This window comes from Esox lucius, chromosome 4 (assembly GCF_011004845.1).
Source record: "Esox lucius isolate fEsoLuc1 chromosome 4, fEsoLuc1.pri, whole genome shotgun sequence".
Lineage (NCBI taxonomy): Eukaryota > Metazoa > Chordata > Actinopteri > Esociformes > Esocidae > Esox > Esox lucius.
This window is the reverse complement of record NC_047572.1, coordinates 14,609,037-14,627,248: the sequence shown is the minus strand read 5'-3', so window position 1 is coordinate 14,627,248 and position 18,212 is coordinate 14,609,037. Positions and strand designations below refer to the sequence as shown.

Below are 18,212 nucleotides of genomic sequence, written 5' to 3'. Positions count from 1 at the left end.
TGTAATGAGTAAACCTTCAGAATAAAAGCGCCAATGTCAATATATTGCATAGTGTATAATTCGTTCTGAAGATGGCCAAGTGTAAAGATAGGAATTTTGAAACAAGTTTACTAATGAATGCAAATAGCAAATAATATATTATATAGGTTTAAAAATGAAATAATTTAAACCACAATAATAAAGCATAAAATATGCAAGACTCTATACCTGAATTTGGCCTATGCAAATTGCCTTATAAAAAAACTAGACGTTATGTCGAAGAACATGACATTCGAGGATTACTCACTAGGGTATAAAGAATCCATTTAGAGTGTCAATTCGTGGGAGAAAAATACAGGGTATAGCCAGCAGCACTTTGTTACCCACCTACTTCATTGGCTCCAGTGCAAGACTATTCCTGAATTTGGCTTATGCAAATTGCCCCCACCCCAAAAAAAAATACTAATAAAACTAGATGTTGTGCCGTGGAAATTGGCATTTGAGAATTATTTACTAGGGTAAAAATAATCCATATAGATTCGAACTTGCTTTCGAATACAATTCACCTTTTTCTTTTACTGAATTAAGCACACTGCATGCATTTCAATGATGGCTTTTATAAAAAAATAATAATAATAAGATTTTAGTGCTGTGAGTGCTGAGTTAGTGCTGCCAGCATAATATCCTGCTGCTAGGAGAACGGTAATACTGATGCGACATGCGCAGTTTCACGTTAGGGTCCGCGCGTTTCAGTGACGAAGTAGAAGCTGAACGACCAAATACATAGCTGTCTCTTTATAATTCAGCTCTCTCAACGTCTGAACGCTATTTTCAAGAATGCCACCAAAGGGAAAGGGTGGTAAGGAGGGAGGGAAAGGTACCAAGGATGGGGCAAAGGGTGGCAAGTGCGGTAAAGGTTCGTTCAAAGAATCGACAAGGCATTTTGAATTGTTAAACGTGCTAACGTTAGCCACTGAGGTAACCTGCCAACTTCCAACATAGTATGCGTGTAAGCTATACGTTACATTCATTCATATGTTGAATGTTATCATTCAGGAGCTGCTGCAGGGGGAGGAGATAAAGAAAAAAAGGAAGAGAAGACAATTAAGGGAGGCACTTCTGTAAAGGTGGTTAGCTGTAGATAATAAATATGTATTATGCATATTATATAGTTCCACACGCTGTTAGCAAATACAGTGTGTCTGTCTGTCTGTCTGTCTGTCTGTCTGTCTGTCTGTGTGTGTGTGTGTGTGTGTGTGTGTGTGTGTGTGTGTGTGTGTGTGTGTGTTTGTGTGTGTGTGTGTGTGTGTGTGTGTGTGTGTGTGTGTGTGTGTGTGTGTGTGTGTGTGTGTGTGTGTGTGTGGTGTTAGCATAGACAGCCATACAAATTAACTAGCTATATTGTTTTGATGTATTCACCAGGTCAGACATATCCTATGTGAAAAACATAGTAAATGCATGGAGGCGATGGAGAAATTGAAGGCTGGGGTTCGCTTTAGTGAAGTGGCATCACAGTACAGTGAAGACAAAGCCAGACAAGGGGTAAGAGCATGTACCATGCACTCACACTCAATAACTTTACTATTACTAATCTATTGCCATGGTATGATTAATCATATAGCTAAATGAGTCCTGCCTGTGCATAACCTAAAATTCCACTGGATGGCAGCCTCTCTCTATCTTGCTGTCCATCACGTTTTCCATTGAAGATGCATTATGAGATATTTTTAGCAAAATCTGACATGTAATAATATTTGTAAAAGTGTTTTCTTTCTTTGTCGATCAGAGTTGATGTGACAAGTAAGCAACTGAAATGTGTTTGTCTTAATAGACATAATCATGTGAAATTATAAAGTTTAATACTAAAACAATTCTAAACTGGGTTTAAACAGAGAGAAGAAGCAAATTACTTTCAGTAAATGATATACACCTATAACTTTCCACAGAGCTGTCAAACGCTCTTCTGCATCCCTGGGTTAGACATTCTAACTGATGGAAACAGATATGATTCACATGGGATTTGTTGAGACATTTGTTACATTGGCATAAAACTCCCATACTTAGATTGGAAACATGATTTTAGAATCAAACTATTGTGCAAAAAGATTGTCATGAAAATAATTACGATCGCCATTAAATAATAGCAATTTTGTAATAATTGCAGCAGCCCTACCGTTCACCACCATTTACTGTAGGACCCAAACCGAAGACAACAATGGTTTCTGTTGCATCAGTGTCTGACTAGCCCTGTTGTGATTGTAATGGTGATATTGACTTTAGTGTTATCCTGGTTATATAACAGGGTGATCTGGGTTGGATGACGAGAGGCTCTATGACCGGACCCTTCCAGGATGCTGCTTTTGCCTTACCCAACAGCACCATGGACAAACCCATTTATACAGACCCCCCTGTCAAAACCAAGTTTGGATATCACATTATCATGGTGGAGGGAAAGAAATGACTCCTGGGAAAGATCTTTTTGATTTCACATAGAGAGCCATTGGGACACTGTTTTTGCTCGGAGGAACTATCGATAATTTTATTTCAAATGCAACAAAAGCTAACAGTGAAAATGTATGTAAAGAGATTGACTGTCTAAAGAAACATATGTAATCTTGTCTGCCCTTCAAAGGTGTACATACGACAATTAAACAAATTGATTATTGCCCAACTCAGTTGTTTGTTGAAGAAACTGATTTTGAAGTCAATTAATTTGTCTGAATTTACCTCACTTTTCTCTCATCCACCACAATATATTCCAGGTACATTCCAATTACTTAAAATTTCAATAAAAAATGTTTTAGATGGAAAAAGTTTTATTGAGAACAAATTACAAAATGATGCTATTACAATAGATACATGTAACAACATAGAATAGAGAATCTGTAAGCACCAACAAAAAGCAGGAAATCAGAATACCGGTTTGAAAGCTCATTGGCTCAGAAATGTGGAATCAGATGACGTGGTATTTCCGGTTGCCCTCTGGCAGACGACACAAAAGGTAACTTTAGGTCATTTCATTCTGCCAAGACGTACAGATAGTGTGGAGTGATCGATCTAGGAGACTTAAAGGTAAGAGATTTTGCGGGCCTGCCAGGTAAACAGGAGTTGTCAGTTGGTAGTTTACGAATCTTGTTTTAAAAATTTAAACCGCATGCAGATACTTTGGGCGATTCTTTTGGCTAAAAATGTATATGTCATCATTCATCTCTATTACCCGATTCTTAAATTAAAGCGTTTAGATATCAGGATGGATTTGTGTATGTTAACGAATATGGCGATTGGTGAACAGTAAACGGTAGTGGATTTTTTTTCTCGACTTACTGCGGTGGTTTTCTTTATAGGTTACGCTACACGTGTTTGGTCTGTGTTTCACATTATAACAATTAGGACTATGAAGTACATTGTTCACTACAATTAGGACTATAAAGTACATTGTTCACTACATTGTATTACTTTCAGTCGTTGAAAGTGGTTTGTGGATTTACCAATACCTTTGCCTACTTACAGTAAGCATCACTGACAGTGTTTTATCTGCACCTGCTCGATAAAACCCATATAAAGATCACGAAGGCTGGGTCTGGAATTGGGGGAAAAATTAAGAAAAGCTTCCATTCCACAATCGTATTTTAATACCCAATTTTTATTTGAAGACTGCGACATTTAGTGACTTCCTGTCCATATTTTAATAAAGTCTCCAGTTGGGTTTTCATACACACTGCCGCTCTTCCGTATCCTCAGTCGACCTCTCGGTGTGTAGTTTAAACAAAGGATGCTGTCCAGATTTGATGTTGGAAAAAGGCTTAGAGAGAGTGTAGGTGTTACGGGTGAACTGGAGTAGCCCATGTACCTTTCCCCCCGGTCAGGTCTTCATGGTGTGAGCTAGGAGAATGATATCATTGGTTGCTATGTGGTTCGATCCTCTGATCCTCTTCAGTCAGCAGAACTGCGACTATTGGTTACTGTCAACTGGCCACAGGGGCTGGGTCTCAATACGGTGTGTGGATTCCTCTTGTCACCACCAAGGCTATAAAGGATGTGTATCTTCTCATAACATGTAGCAAAATGCCAACTGAGGCATTTTTATTCTTCCAAACAATTTTTTTTTATGTTGCAGTACCTTTCTTTAAATAGAATTAGTACTGGTACTGTACTTTCACAGTAGTGTTTTGTTTGACAGGTGAAATACACCTCAGTTCACACTCCAAGTCACTGGTTGTGGAGGAAGGACCCAAGGACAGGAAGTTAGCTGAGACTATTGAGACACAGCCAGGGTAGCCTACATAATAACAGCCCAGAGGACAGTAGACATTGTTTGCAGGGAGATGGGGTTGAGTCAGTTGCAGGTGAGCTGGAGGCATGATGAGTTCACCATTGGAATTGTGTATGTCTGTGTGTGTTTATTTTGTGTTTATGTGAAAGGTGTAGCGCTGCCATTCCAGACTGCTTATGCTTGTCAGAAGCATGATTAGGATGTCGTTGAGTCTCTGTGCTAATTAAGTTTAGCTGCAGTCCATTACCAGAAACCGGTTAATGAAGCCTCCACTTGTGATGTGGTTGTAGACTGTTGTAGGGCTTACTTTGGTCACGGGATGAGAGAATAATTAGCAATTTTACAGCGTTTCTCCTGGAGTTCTAAACATTTTGCGATCGGGTGGAGATGCATTTTTCAGTTGAATGACTAACAGTAACAGTCCATTATTTGAATATGATTATCACAAGTTTAGATAGCTGACTGCTAGCCTAAATCAAAAATCCAGAATTGGTTAGCTGATTAAATGCTTTCAGTGACTGATAGAAATGCTGATGCGGAATACGATTTTCAAAAGGGATTTGCATGCAAAATCACAAATCTGATGTCTCAACTCATTAACAAATTGTTTGTTTTTATATTGCAGTAACCCTGACCTTACTATGTCACTGATTTAATCACTGCTATTGTGTTTAGTTGGTTTTAACCTTTTTATCTTCCAGCATCAATACCTTTATTTTCCTGTTCCAACATTAGGCATATTCTTTTGGATTGAGAAGATTGGATATAATTGGATCGGAGTTTGACCCTTTCTGGACACTTGGCATTGACAAGGCTCATACACTCAGATTCTCCCTGACCTTCTGAACTTTTACACCTGACCCTGTATCAAGTATGGGTGTCCAACAATCAGAGCTCCAATCACTGCTCCTCCTCCCACTTTACCTCTTGGTATGGCTATACTCCCTCATCTCTTTCCTTCCCTGGTACTACCTGACCGGGGCTGGGGAGAGGAGGGCCAGGGCCATGCGGGTCAAGGCCCGCTCCACGTCTGGGCTCCCCGAGGGGCCGTACCGCTGTGTGGACAGCTTCAAGAGCCTGGCTACCGAAGACTTGCCTGGTAAAGACACGCTGGACAAGTTGTTTGAGCATGCCGTGCAACGCTTCAGGGACGCAGACTGTCTAGGGACCAGAGAGGTTCTGAGTGAGGAGAACGAGCTCCAGCCCAGCGGGAAGGTCTTTAAGAAGGTAGCTGCGTGTTAACGTGTCTTAATGCTGCAAATGTCTGCCTGAAACACACTTTCCCGTCACAACACATTGCCTTTGTCTGGCTCTAACACACCAGTTGAAAATTGACTGACACAAACAAGGATGTGCAATGTGAGGTTCCTCTTCTAGTAAAGGTTTCATTGTGTCTACCTTGTAGCTCATTCTGGGGGAGTACCGCTGGCTGTCGTACCAGGATGTTGAATTGAGTGTGAGACACCTGGGCAGTGGTTTGACAGCCCTGGGACAGCAGCCGAAGAGTATGGTGGCCATCTTCTGTGAGACCAGGGCAGAGTGGATGGTCGCTGCTCAGGCCTGCTTCCGATACAACTTCCCATGTGAGTACGCTGAGGCTGCCTCAAATGTTACTTCAAAACCCAGTGTTCTACTAATGACCAAAAACCGCAAACCATTTTGGGATTTGGTTGGCATTTGGGATGCGATCTGGGAGGAGATGGAAGGCTATACAAAAGGCTATTTAGCTGACTTGACAACAAAAGGCCTTTTAACCAGAACCTTGGACTCATTATAGTCAGTGTGGCCTTATCATGGGATTTCCGTAGCTTGTAAAGACTGATTAGTCATATGATTTGTTAATTGATTTTGATTAGATTAGAATGCCTCTATTGTTCATTAACAGAAATAAGTTTGGTTGAAGTCGACCAGCGACGTACACATTCATACTAATTGGGAGGACTGTCATACACAAACAATTGAGTGCACAATTCAGTCATGTACACATTTCACCTAAGTAACTTACAGTTAAATGAAGTAAATACAGTTGTACCGCACACACTGATTCAGTCATTCCTGTGTATCTGGGAGTAACATTGCACAAGGACAGTGAGGTATTTGGGAAGCAAGGAGTCCAACGTCCAAAGAATACATTGACATTGTTCCCTATGACACAGTGGTGACCTTCTATGCAACACTGGGAGAGGAGGCGGTGGCCTTTGGACTGAACGAGACCGAAGTAACGCATCTCATCACCAGCACCGATTTACTGGAGACTAAACTGAAGGTGAGCTACAACTACCTGACCCAGAACTGCTGACTTGCATCGTGGCAACCTGGAACTTCCGAATTTGAGCAGTTGGTCGTGCCGAGGCTCTTGCCACGCTAGAGATGTTGGTTAGACTGCGTAACTATGTCCTAAAGGTACAGGAAACATGTGGCAGGAGGTGACACAGCTACATGTCTCTGCCTGCTAGATCACCATCTGTTCTCCGTCTGTCATTTACAGGGAGTCCTTCCTCAGATCCCCAATCTGAAGCACGTCATCTGTGTAGACCAGATTAGGATCAGTACTGAGGGATATCCCCCGGGCCTCAGCATCCACAGCATGGCTTCGGTACAGGAGCTGGGGGCTCGTCCTGACCGCTGTGAGTGTCACCCCACTGACTCCATGATCGTCAAAATATTGGTGACCCAAAGCTTTTGTTTCAGGCCGGCGCTTGACACAACTGCTCAGCTGGGTAATGTGTGTTGAAGACCCCTTGAGCAGGGGTGGGGAGCCGGTCAGTCAGTCATACGATCAGTCAGTCAGTCATACACAGTCATTGAGAGCTGTCCAGCCAACTGCTGCCTCTGTTACAGCAACGTGACGCCAGGTTAACCAACCACTGTCTCTTTTGCAGTGGCCAAGCCGTTGGTGAGGCCTCAGCCGTCAGACCTGGCTGTGGTGATGTACACCAGTGGCTCTACAGGCAGGCCCAAAGGAGTCATGATCGCCCACAGCAACATCATCGCTGGGATGACCGGCCAATGTGAACGCATCCCCGGCCTGGGGTGAGTGACCTTTCGGCTTGGTTGGTTTTACAGCATGGGGGACAGGAACGAATTGCTTGCTTCCGATGACCTTACTAACTCTAAACCCCTGGTTTCTCTCAGGCCTAAAGACATCTACATCGCCTACCTCCCTCTGGCCCACGTGTTGGAGATGACCGCAGAGATCTCCTGTGTGGCGTACGGCTGTCGCATCGGCTACTCTTCTCCACAGACGCTCTCTGACCAGGTATGGGAAACCGCTGGTTTTCTTTTTTCTTCAGTTGGGTGGTTTAATTGAAGCTGTTCCTGAAGAGTGTTGTGTGCTCCCTCTGTCCAGTCCACCAAGATCAAGAGAGGAAGCAAAGGAGACAGCTCTGTGTTGAAGCCAACCCTGATGGCTGCTGTACCGGTAAAGAAAACACACCACATATTCTTAGGGTCTTTCTATTTGTATGTTTCTGTCTGTCTGGCACCAACCATTTTCTCTCCTGTTTTTCTCACAAACATGTTATGAACTAATGAATCCCATATAGACCTTTTGTTTTAGTCACTTTATTCCACTACAACTCCTTATGTGGTCTTTATTTGATCCATTATGTTTGTGAACAGGAAATCATGGACCGTATTAATAAGAATGTGATGAACAAGGTTCAGGAGATGAGCTACATTCAGAGGACCCTCTTCAACCTGGGATACCACTACAAACTGGAGCAGGTCAAGAGGGGCTATGATGCTCCTCTTTGCAATGCGTAAGAACCCGAACAGTAACTCATGATCATAATGTCATATTAAGTACAAAAACGTCTTAATCAATGATAAACATGGAAAATAAAACATTTGACAGACAACAGCGTAGAAATATAATTAATGCCAATCAACATTAACATACAACAGATTAACGCTACCAATCTCTTGTATACTGAGTCAGTATAAGTGACCAGTGCCAGATATGTTGTGTTAACCAGAGCTCCAGTAACTGCGCGTCATAGTGAAGCGCGTTAGCGTGTGTGCGAGCTAAGAGCTCCGGATTCCCCCTTTGTGTCCAGGCTGCTGTTCGGTAAGGTGCGGAGGCTTTTGGGCGGCCGTGTGAGGCTGATGTTGTGTGGAGGAGCTCCACTCTCCTCCGCCACCCAGAGGTTTATGAACGTGTGTTTCTGCTGTCCTGTGGGCCAAGGCTACGGCCTGACGGAAACCTGTGGAGCTGGCACCATCACCGAGGGTAAGCGAGGGAGAGGCGGCGACTAACACAGGAGCTATGAGGGGGCGTAACGCCTCGAGAAACGTGCCTTCATCAAATGCTCACTTCCTCATGTGCAGCGACGGACAACAGCACGGGAAGAGTGGGAGCCCCGGTCCTCTGTTCTGAGATCCGACTCCGGGATTGGGTGGAGGGAGGCTACACCAATCGGGACAAGCCTCACCCCCGAGGGGAGATTCTGATCGGCGGGCCCAACATCACTATGGGTTACTATAAGAATGAGAATAGCAACCAGGACTACTTTGTGGATGAGAACGGCCAGAGATGGTTCTGCACAGGAGACGTTGGAGAGGTCCACCCCGATGGTTGCCTGCAGATAGTGGGTATGTTGATGTTTCTAAGGACCTTCTGGTTTCTGCCACAGACATTCTAATGTTTTGGACCAATGTAGATGAGGAGAAAAAAATGTAGCCTACTTTTGATATTATTATTATTATAATTTCTTTAATAGGACTTGCTGTTCTTCATACTGTTCATTTTTGTTCATCAGATCGTAAAAAGGACCTGGTAAAGCTCCAGGCTGGAGAGTACGTCTCTCTGGGGAAGGTAGAAGCTGCTCTGAAGAACTGCTCTCTTATAGACAACATCTGTGCATATGCCAACAGGTGAGTCTGAGCACTACATGTGATGATCTAACATCAGTTTGACTGCTTAGTCCCTAATGGTAATGGTTTGAATTTGGAGACAGTGGGCTGATTTTAGTGCTTACAGGCAACTTTATAACATCTCCGGTCAGTGTGAGACTATAATATGGGCACTTTAACACCTTGCATTTATTCTGCCCTCTAACCACTGCAGTGAGGAGAACTATGTGATCGGCGTTGTGGTACCCAACCAGAAAAAGTTGATGGAGCTAGCTAGACGGAAGGGAGTAGACGGGAGTTGGGAGGAGCTGTGCACCAACCCCACCATGGAAAGGGAGGTGCTAAAAGAGATCAAGGAGGTCGCCACTTCAAGTAAGAACCCAGAATCTTACTCAGCACTGAAACCACAGCCTAATGTTATGTAATCATAGTTTTTTTTAATTTATTTTTTATTGGGAAACCTTTTTCATTGTCCAATAGTTTTTACGGCTCTGTCTCAATCACTCTCAAAGTTACAAGTCATTCTGTTTTTTGTGTGGTTTCCACACACTGCTCATGCAACCGGGAAGTCAAGTGAGTCCACATTTTAGGGCCCGCTCAATCACCTAATGACTTCCGTTAGCTTGGCAGGCGCCAAGGGAATGTAGGTGTTGGTAGTGCAATGAGACAAGGAACTCCCTATGAACAATACCTCCTCCATCTACAACTATGATATGAAAGTGCCTTATGACCGTGATATGCCACAGTGAGGATAACAACGTGAGGATAACGCTGCCTCATTAGTTTACAAAGGGAAGGAAAGCGGGTCGGGCAGAAGACCGTTGGGCTAGAGGGTGGGACAGAGGGCGACGTTCAGTGGTGAGGCATGAATGATTAATGGGGCCCTGGCCTTAGAAAATAAACATTTTAAATAAATAACTATAAATAATAAATATATTGATTTAAAAATGTTCAAATAATCAGGCCTGAGTGATAGTTAATTCTCAAGGAAGACTGGCTGCTGTCTTAACTGCCTTTCAGACACATGATGGAGCACGCTTTTTGCTGCGGTCTAACAAGTGGAAACTCCTTTACAGTCTGTCATCAAGGTCCTGAAAATGCTTCTTGCTACCTGCAGCCTGACAAACAAAGCCATATCTTGGCAAAATTTTTTTGGACTCTCTTCTGGCAGAAGCCCCCCACGGTGGCCAAAGAAATGGGTGTAACTGCTCCGTTTCATAGTGAATAGAGGAGCTGCCAGAAAACACATTTCCAAAAAAAAACATTTCCCTGATGAGACTGAAGATGACATGGCAAATGAACAGAAGTCAGACACTGGATTTCCCAACCGTGTTTTATGTGGCTCTGTATAGTATAATATGTAATTTAGACATGCACTTCGATACGATTACAGCTATTGGGGTTTTCACCAATACTTACATGACTTCTTGCCACAAAACTGAGAAACAAGTACTCCAAATATCTCAAAGATGGATTTGAAAATGAAGTGCAACATCTAAAGACGATATATGGTCCCACTTTTTTTTTTTTTCCCCAGATGGTTTTCCTTTAGAGCACTTGTATGCCATCCACAAGATTCAGCTACAGATTTTTTTTCGGGAGGTTTACATTGCAGTCTTCTATACAATGTCTGTAACGGTTGCTGGAGGTGAATGTCCCTTCAGTACGCTGAAACTGATAAAGAACTATCTAAGATCTACAATGTGCTAAGACAGGTTGAACACCCTTGCCATTCTTTCAATGGAAAAATCTAACTTTAAAGACATTACAAAGACCTTAACCTGTTCTACCCAAGCCTGCCCGGAGATGGGGAAAAATACTGTTTCAGTGTATTTTCTGTGGTTGAATTTATTCTGTTGAACCTATTCAGGAATGTCCACATAATGTCTTGACACTACAGTTGCAGTTTTACAGATTTATGTCTTCTGTATGTACCACCTTTATGCCTGTAATCCATATACACTCACCTAAAGGATTATTAGGAACACCTGTTCAATTTCTCATTAATGCAATTATCTAATCAACCAATCACATGGCAGTTGCTTCAATGCATTTAGGGGTGTGGTCCTGGTCAAGACAATCTCCTGAACTCCAAACTAAATGTCAGAATGGGAATGAATGATTTAAGCATTTTTGAGCGTGGCATGGTTGTTGGTGCCAGACGGGCCAGTCTGAGTATTTTCCAATCTGCTCAGTTACTGGGATTTTCACGCACAACCATTTCTATGGTGTGAAAAGGGAAAAACATCCAGTATGTGGCAGTCCTGTGGGCAAAAATGCCTTGTTGATGCTAGAGGTCAGAGGAGAATGGGCCGACTGATTCAAGCTGATAGAAGAGCAACTTTGACTGAAATAAACACTCGTTACAACCGAGGTATGCAGCAAAGCATTTGTGAAGCCACAACACGCACAACCTTGAGGCGGATGGGCTACAACAGCAGAAGACCCCACCGGGTACCACTCATCTCCACTACAAATAGGACAAAGAGGCTACAATTTGCACAAGCTCACCAAAATTGGACAGTTGAAGACTGGAAGAATGTTGCCTGGTCTGATGAGTCTCGATTTCTGTTGAGACATTCAGATGGTAGAGTCAGAATTTGGCGTAAACCGAATGAGAACATGGATCCATCATGCCTTGTTACCACTGTGCAGGCTGGTGGTGGTGGTGTAATGGTGTGGGGGATGATTTCTTGGTACACTTTATGCCCCTTAGTGCCAATTGGGCATCGTTTAAATGCCACGGCCTACCTGAGCATTGTTTCTGACCATGTCCATCCCTTTATGACCACCATGTACCCATCCTCTGATGGCTACTTCCAGCAGGATAATGCACCATGTCACAAAGCTCGAATCATTTCAAATTGGATTCTTGAACATGACAATGAGTTCACTGTACTGAAATGGTCCCCAGTCACCAGATCTCAACCCAATAGAGCATCTTTGGGATGTGGTGGAACGGGAGCTTCGTGCCCTGGATGTGCATCCCACAAATCTCCATCAACTGCAAGATGCTATCCTATCAATATGGGCCAACATTTCTAAAGAATTCTTTCAGCACCTTGTTGAATCAATGCCACGTAGAATTAAGGCAGTTCTGAAGGCAAAAGGGGGTCAAACACAGTATTAGTATGGTGTTCCTAATAATCCTTTAGGTGAGTGTAGTGGATTTTATTTTATTTTGGGTATGTTATTTAAGCATATTTAGGAATTATGCACAGGGCAGAAGAGGGTTAGTTTTTATAGGAATTGGTAATACATTCTTTAATCTGAAAGAAATTGGTAATTTCTTCATTAAAACTACCATATATAAAAAATAGGTCACCAATTGTGTAGTTATTTACAATAATCTCATGGCCCAGACCGCTTTTGTTAACATTAGGAACCAAAAATGTTGCAATACTGTTGGCATGGGCAAAGGTGGAAACTAGAATCTGCACAATTGTAGTATATAGCAGCCAACACTTATAGTTAGTACATTTAATAACATGTTCAGTATGTTATTTTTATCTGAAACATTCTGACTTCTGTTAGGGGTCCAGTAGTTTTATTTTTTGTAACTTTTTTTTAAAGTATTTTCATGAAGAAAATCTGTCAACGCCCCTGTGTGAAAGCAAGACGAAAGCAAGTTCAAAGTTAATTTGCAGCACGAGAAAACAAGTTGAGCATAGATTCCAACAACTGATGGATTGGCTTGCGTCCAGTGCTGATACCAAGCACCACCAAACTGCTTGTTAACTTTCACATGAGGATGGTCAAACATGGCTAGTCAAGTGCTGTTTGTCTCGTACTGCATTGAATTATTCCAATTAAGGTCATTAATATGAGCAGTAAGAGTTTATAGCCTAGAAAGATTGGCCTTGGGACTGATCGCTTAAAAATATTGTCCACTGCTTTTTAATAAAACACTTTTAATGATTTCTTCCTACTACCCTAACACATTCAATTGTTTTAAAGTAGTCGTAATATGGTCGATCAACCAATTCCATTTCTATTTTAGGAAACTTTGGGGCGATTGGAAACAGCTGTGATTTAAAAGCATCTGGTCATTCAACTACTCCCATCATTTTAATGAACACTGCTAAAACACATTTTTTAACTAGATAAAGCAAAATTAAATGTCAAGGTTTATTATTTGTAGTTAGAAAATGGGTTAAAATGGTATTAAGAAGTTCATGAAAACATCAAAGATCATCCAGTAATCATTATGTAGAAAATAAGCATTTCTACATATCTCCAGTTCTATGACTGATGTGTCAATTCAATCAATGAGTAATATGCTGTGACTGGCAGGCATTCCTCTAAGAGAGATTTGCCATACAGCAAGTAAAGACAAAGAAACAAGTATCAGGCTGTAATATGCTCTTTCTTACCCTCGCTCTAGTTAAACTACAGCGGTTTGAGATCCCAGAGAAGGTCCATCTGAGTCCTGAACCCTGGACCCCTGAGACTGGCCTGGTGACTGACGCATTCAAACTGAAGAGGAAAGAGTTGAAGAACCGCTATATATACCACATTGAAAGGATGTATGGAGGAAAGTAATGTAATTATTGTCAGTGTTACCTAATGCCTGGTGTGAAGGGCCCATTCTATGTACCTTTTTATAGTGCACCACTTCAATAATGGCTACTAGGACAGGGTTCTGTAGTCAATAGTGCACAATTTGAGGAATTGGCTGTCATTTGGGATGTAGACCTTGGTTACAAGCAACTGATCAGTTTAATTTGGTTGTTTGAGACTGCTAGATTAAATGCTGGCAAACCCTTAGCTGTAATAAAGGAGGGTTTGCTGTCTCTGAACAAAGTCAATCTTGCCAACATTCCACTGTTGAGTTGATTGAGCCACAGACCGGGCCAGTCATATTGCTGAATCCACTGTTGTCTTGTGGAACTCCTATTCCCTATGTAGTGCACAACTTTTGACTAGTGCTTCATGGACCCTAGTCAATAGTAGTCCTCTACAGAAGGTAAATAGGTGTAATTGAGGTGATTATTGCTCAATAGAGACACTGTCTTTGTGTGTGTGTGTATATGAAGAATATCCCTATTAGCCAGTTATTTGAGCTCATGTACTTGGGAGGAAAAAAGTGAATTGCACTCAATCATGTTCAGTTCTGATCTTCATTACTATAATTATTACTAGGACAATAGTCTTTCCTGAATTGTAAATGTGAAATTATTTATTGGGAATAGAGTAGTCCCATATAGTAGGTAACACAAATATAGCATATTTTGAGAAAATGAAATCCTTTGTCAGAGCTTACCTTATCTTCCAGCCGAAGCTCTTAATACCCGTTTTGTAACGGAAATACTTTTGAATATCTATGTATACTTTGTGTTGTGTAAATACAAAGCACATTGGATTTGGTCACTGACATGTACAGTAGTTAATGAGTATGGCGGTAAGATAAAAGCAGTGACGTGACTATGCCTTCCAGTGCCCTGATTCCCCAGAGTCTTTGTGAAGGAAGATTCTGGTAGAATGATCGAGACTTGAACTTCTTAATTTATTTTCCTTTCAGTACCTTTCCCTATCAAACAATTTGGTTAAATTATTTTGCATGTAGCACCAAACCTGTCACTCAGGAAACTTAGACTACCAGATATTTAATAAATTATTTGTCCAGGAATATACAAACTAGTATAATGTATTTTGCTTTGTCAAATGTGTTGTCTTGATTTCCATTTTTTATTTCATACTGTATCCTTATGTGCACCATATCTTGATTCCAAATAGGGCAAATTCCAGTCCAATAGGCTGTCTTAGCCCCCAGTGTAATTCCCAGTCAAAATAGGAACCAAACTTTACAATCGTAATGTGAATCAGTTTAACTGAATTAAAACATGGGTAAGAAATTCTTTACCTGAATATTTTAAATAAAGGATGTTTTATGTTGTCACAATGACAAAAAGCTGGTCTTTAATGAACATTTTGAAGTCATCCAATGTGTTTCAGAGTTCTTTGTATGAAACTTGGTCTGGAAGTCACATGCTAAGGGTGACAGTGTTGTGAATAAAAATTGTTTTGTACTTCAGACTCTTTTATTACAAAAAATACTTTTAGGCACACGCTACTAACATAGTAACACTTTTTTTTAAACAAGGAGGCAAGTAAGTAAGATTTACAAACAATAAGACTGCTACATCCTACTTAAATACAAATTCTAAATATAGGTTGTATTCTTTAGGCACCAAAAAAAACAAATCTCCAATAAGAAACTTGTGTGGCCACTAAATAATATAACCCTGAGAAGTGTCAAGGAGGCCTCAGCTACTCCAGTCCTGGAAGCGGAAGCAGTCACTTGCGATCTTCCAGACAGGCTGGTCACTCGTGGGTGAAGCTTGGGCCGTCAGAAGGAAGTTTTGGTTGAAATAGCGTTGCTTGTGTCCGTCAAACTTCACCTGTCCTGCCGTCACCACCAACAGTGTTGTCTGGCCCTGAGTTGCTAATTCTGTACAGGAACATAAGGGAGTTATGTATGCCTTATTTAAACTTAAAGGATTAAATCCCATTTCTTATACTGAAGTTCAAACAAGGCTGAAGTGATTAGACTACAATACAGTAATATCATTGCCATTTTTAGTGTGTATTTTATGGCTCAATATATGTTCCCATGTTGCATAACACATGTAATTATGTAATAGTACCTGGAAGAATCAAATAAATGCAATACAATCTCACCATGAACTGGCTGACAGTCCAAAGTTTGAACACTGAACTCACTGGAGGGAAGTGACTCAAAGAACTCCCCAAGAGCAGCCTGACCTGAAACCGCATTCCCATTCCAAACAAGGGTCGCTTTGTCCAGGTAGAGCCTTGTTAAGGTCTGGATGAAGATCAAAACATTAGGGAGTTAGCCATCTAGCTAATGTTGAGATATATGCTCACAAAGAAGTCTGTTCCAAGGTAGGAATGTTGGGGTAAGTTATACCTGTTTTGCCTTACCCTTAAAGAAAGAAAACTCACCAGAGTCAGTACCTACCCTCCTTTTCTTGTCCATGCAGTCATAATAGATGTTGGTGAACTCCTCTGAATACCTACACGATGCGTCAACGTGGCTCCTGAAATCCTTAATTAGAGACAAATGAGGTGGTGTGATTTTGAATGACAGCCTAAACTCGTCACAGGCACTTCGCCCAAATTCGCTTTGCGCAATATCCTGGGAACAAGGTTCATGACAGCCTTTAAAACGTCATGACCAAACAGAAACATTCATTATTAGAAATGGGGCAATAGTCAAAGCAGACGATTTAAATTCCAAAGCGCACAAGTACTGGTTCAAGCCACATCCTTTCGCGGCAGGATTTTAAGTACCAACACACGTTCACCCATCAAGTAAAATCAACTGATGAGTTTAACAAATACATTATCTATACTCTTGACCAGGCTAGTATTTCAACTCTACGGTGGGAATGGAGCTGCTTCTATCTATTGAAAAGTGACATATTGTCGCGTCTCTGTTCATAAACACGACGTTAAATATTTAACGTCCACCAACCCCCACCCCTATATTGGGCCATATAGTTAATCTAGTATGTTAAAAAATAAGACAATAACATTGGAACGGACATTAAACAAACTATATCGCCTTATACAGTTCAGTGATGGCCTTTTTATTTTATTTAAAGAAAATCGGAGTTAGCGCTGCTGGTATAATATCCTGCTGGTAGAAGAACGGTAATGAAGCCTCGAATGGCCATCACTAATTAGATGTATCCCAGAGTTAGCACACCTGAATCAACATATTAACTAACAAGCCCTTACCTGTTGAATCAGGTGAGCTAATTCATGGCTAAAACTAAACTGTGAGATGGCTGGGGAGTCCCCAAGAGAGGGTTGAAGGCCTATGGTCTAATCTTTAGATTTACAACATGTGAGGTCCCCTAAACGTGTGAGCCTAGCGTTGTGACCAACACAGTTAATACAGACACATTATTGCTACATTATTCGGTGGTAGTAATACTGCATAGCTACCGCACAGTCATACAAATGATAACATGGTATATCAGAGACTAGCTAGCTTGTTACTGTATTAGCTTAGATAACAAACGTACAACTCCAGTAGCCATAGCCTTGGTCGTCTTTCCTCGTCGTCAAATGGTTAGGATGAACAGCCGAATTCTACATATGAATGATATATACAAAAAAACCGGTTGCTAATTCAGAAGCACGATGTTCATGAAAATGCAATTGTAGTTATTCTATTGTATTTACGATAAAGGCGTAAATACTTCCGGTTGTTAAATATTCTGTTCCTTCAAAATAGCAGTCTCATCCGTGAACGTAGCAAGTGAATTGAAGGAAATTGCTGAGGATGAAGTAAGACGGCCCTTTTATATTCATGGAAAAAACACAAAATATCACATTGTTTGAATATTCTCTCTGGCAGCCACTATGATTGATAATTAATAAATACATATATCCTGCGTTTCTTCAAATTTCAAGTAATTTCAACAAGGAGAGGAAACGTTTTTTTGGAGTAAAATATTGTGTTGAACTATTAAAATATTTTAAACTATTATTAAACCTAGACTGCAGTATTGGTGAACCAAACCTATTGCAAGGTATTTCAAAATGTGTTCCCCGGAATTTTGTCATAATTACGTTACACTTTACACTGGAATAGTTACAAACCCGATTCCAAAAAAGTTGGGACACTGTACAATTGTGAATAAAACAGAATGCAATAATGTGGTTCAAATTTCAATATTTTATTCAGAATACAACATAGATGACATATCAAATGTTTAAACTGAGAAAAGGTATCACTTTAAGGGTTTTAAATTTCATGGCATCAACACACCTCAAAAAAGTTGGGACAAGGCCATGTTTACCACTGTGTGGCATCCCCTCTTCTTTTTATAACAGACTGCAAACGTCTGGGGACTGAGGAGACAAGTTGCTCAAGTTTATGAATAGGATTGTTGTCCCATTCTTGTCTAATACAGGCTTCTAGTTGTTCAACTGTCTTAGGTCTTCTTTGTCGCACCTTCCTCTTTATGATGCGCCAAATGATTTCTATCGGTGAAAGATCTGGACTGCAGGCTGGCCATTTCAGTACCCGGATCCTTCTTCTATGCAGCCAAGACATTGTAATTGATGCAGT

General features: G+C 41.2%; 3 protein-coding genes across 5 annotated transcripts; 2 read left to right on the top strand and 1 right to left on the bottom strand.

The window, feature by feature from the left end:
- Positions 1–741: 741 nt before the first annotated feature.
- Positions 742–2,653, top strand: pin4 (protein (peptidylprolyl cis/trans isomerase) NIMA-interacting, 4 (parvulin)). The gene is given in 4 exon segments (NM_001304012.1): positions 742–895; positions 1,036–1,106; positions 1,402–1,521; positions 2,282–2,653. Coding segments are annotated over 4 exon segments (429 nt in total). The 5' UTR covers positions 742–816; the 3' UTR covers positions 2,441–2,653.
- A 304-nt stretch (positions 2,654–2,957) lies between these two features.
- acsl4a (acyl-CoA synthetase long chain family member 4a) lies at positions 2,958–15,046 on the top strand. Of its 2 annotated transcripts, none has more exons than XM_010894345.3 (14): positions 2,958–3,051; positions 4,988–5,479; positions 5,658–5,835; positions 6,409–6,518; positions 6,741–6,879; positions 7,135–7,285; positions 7,388–7,511; positions 7,602–7,673; positions 7,874–8,013; positions 8,311–8,483; positions 8,582–8,845; positions 9,013–9,127; positions 9,321–9,478; positions 13,491–15,046. In XM_010894345.3, the coding sequence occupies exons 2-14, from the start codon at positions 5,126–5,128 to the stop codon at positions 13,646–13,648; spliced, it is 2,136 nt and encodes a 711-aa protein (XP_010892647.2). In that variant the 5' UTR covers positions 2,958–3,051; positions 4,988–5,125; the 3' UTR covers positions 13,649–15,046. The 2 variants fall into 2 exon arrangements, with proteins under 2 accessions (XP_010892647.2, XP_010892648.2); XM_010894346.3 differs by lacking the exon at positions 2,958–3,051 and adding an exon at positions 4,231–4,325.
- On the bottom strand, positions 14,785–17,396 carry nxt2 (nuclear transport factor 2-like export factor 2). Of its 2 annotated transcripts, none has more exons than XM_010894342.3 (4): positions 17,161–17,396; positions 16,089–16,175; positions 15,830–15,932; positions 14,785–15,557 (listed from the first exon to the last, which is right to left on the bottom strand). In XM_010894342.3, exons 1-4 carry the CDS (start codon positions 17,173–17,175, stop codon positions 15,373–15,375), a joined length of 390 nt encoding a protein of 129 aa, XP_010892644.1. In that variant the 5' UTR covers positions 17,176–17,396; the 3' UTR covers positions 14,785–15,372. The 2 variants fall into 2 exon arrangements, with proteins under 2 accessions (XP_010892644.1, XP_010892643.1); XM_010894341.3 differs by having other exon boundaries at positions 15,003–15,557; positions 15,788–15,932.
- Between the last annotated feature and the right edge of the window lie 816 nt (positions 17,397–18,212).

What these genes read in the sequence shown, in the direction of transcription:
- acsl4a (XM_010894345.3), top strand. Translation starts at nt 5,126, where the DNA reads ATGGGTGTCCAACAATCAGAGCTCCAATCACTGCTCCTCCTCCCACTT. An exon ending in AGCTGGCACCATCACCGAGG is followed by an intron (nt 8,484 to 8,581) that starts GTAAGCGAGGGA and finishes CCTCATGTGCAG; the next exon opens with CGACGGACAACAGCACGGGA. An exon ending in ATCTGTGCATATGCCAACAG is followed by an intron (nt 9,128 to 9,320) that starts GTGAGTCTGAGC and finishes TAACCACTGCAG; the next exon opens with TGAGGAGAACTATGTGATCG.
- nxt2 (XM_010894341.3), bottom strand. An exon ending in GCATGGACAAGAAAAGGAGG is followed by an intron (nt 15,933 to 16,088) that starts GTAGGTACTGAC and finishes ATCTTCATCCAG; the next exon opens with ACCTTAACAAGGCTCTACCT. An exon ending in GGACTGTCAGCCAGTTCATG is followed by an intron (nt 15,558 to 15,787) that starts GTGAGATTGTAT and finishes GTTCCTGTACAG; the next exon opens with AATTAGCAACTCAGGGCCAG.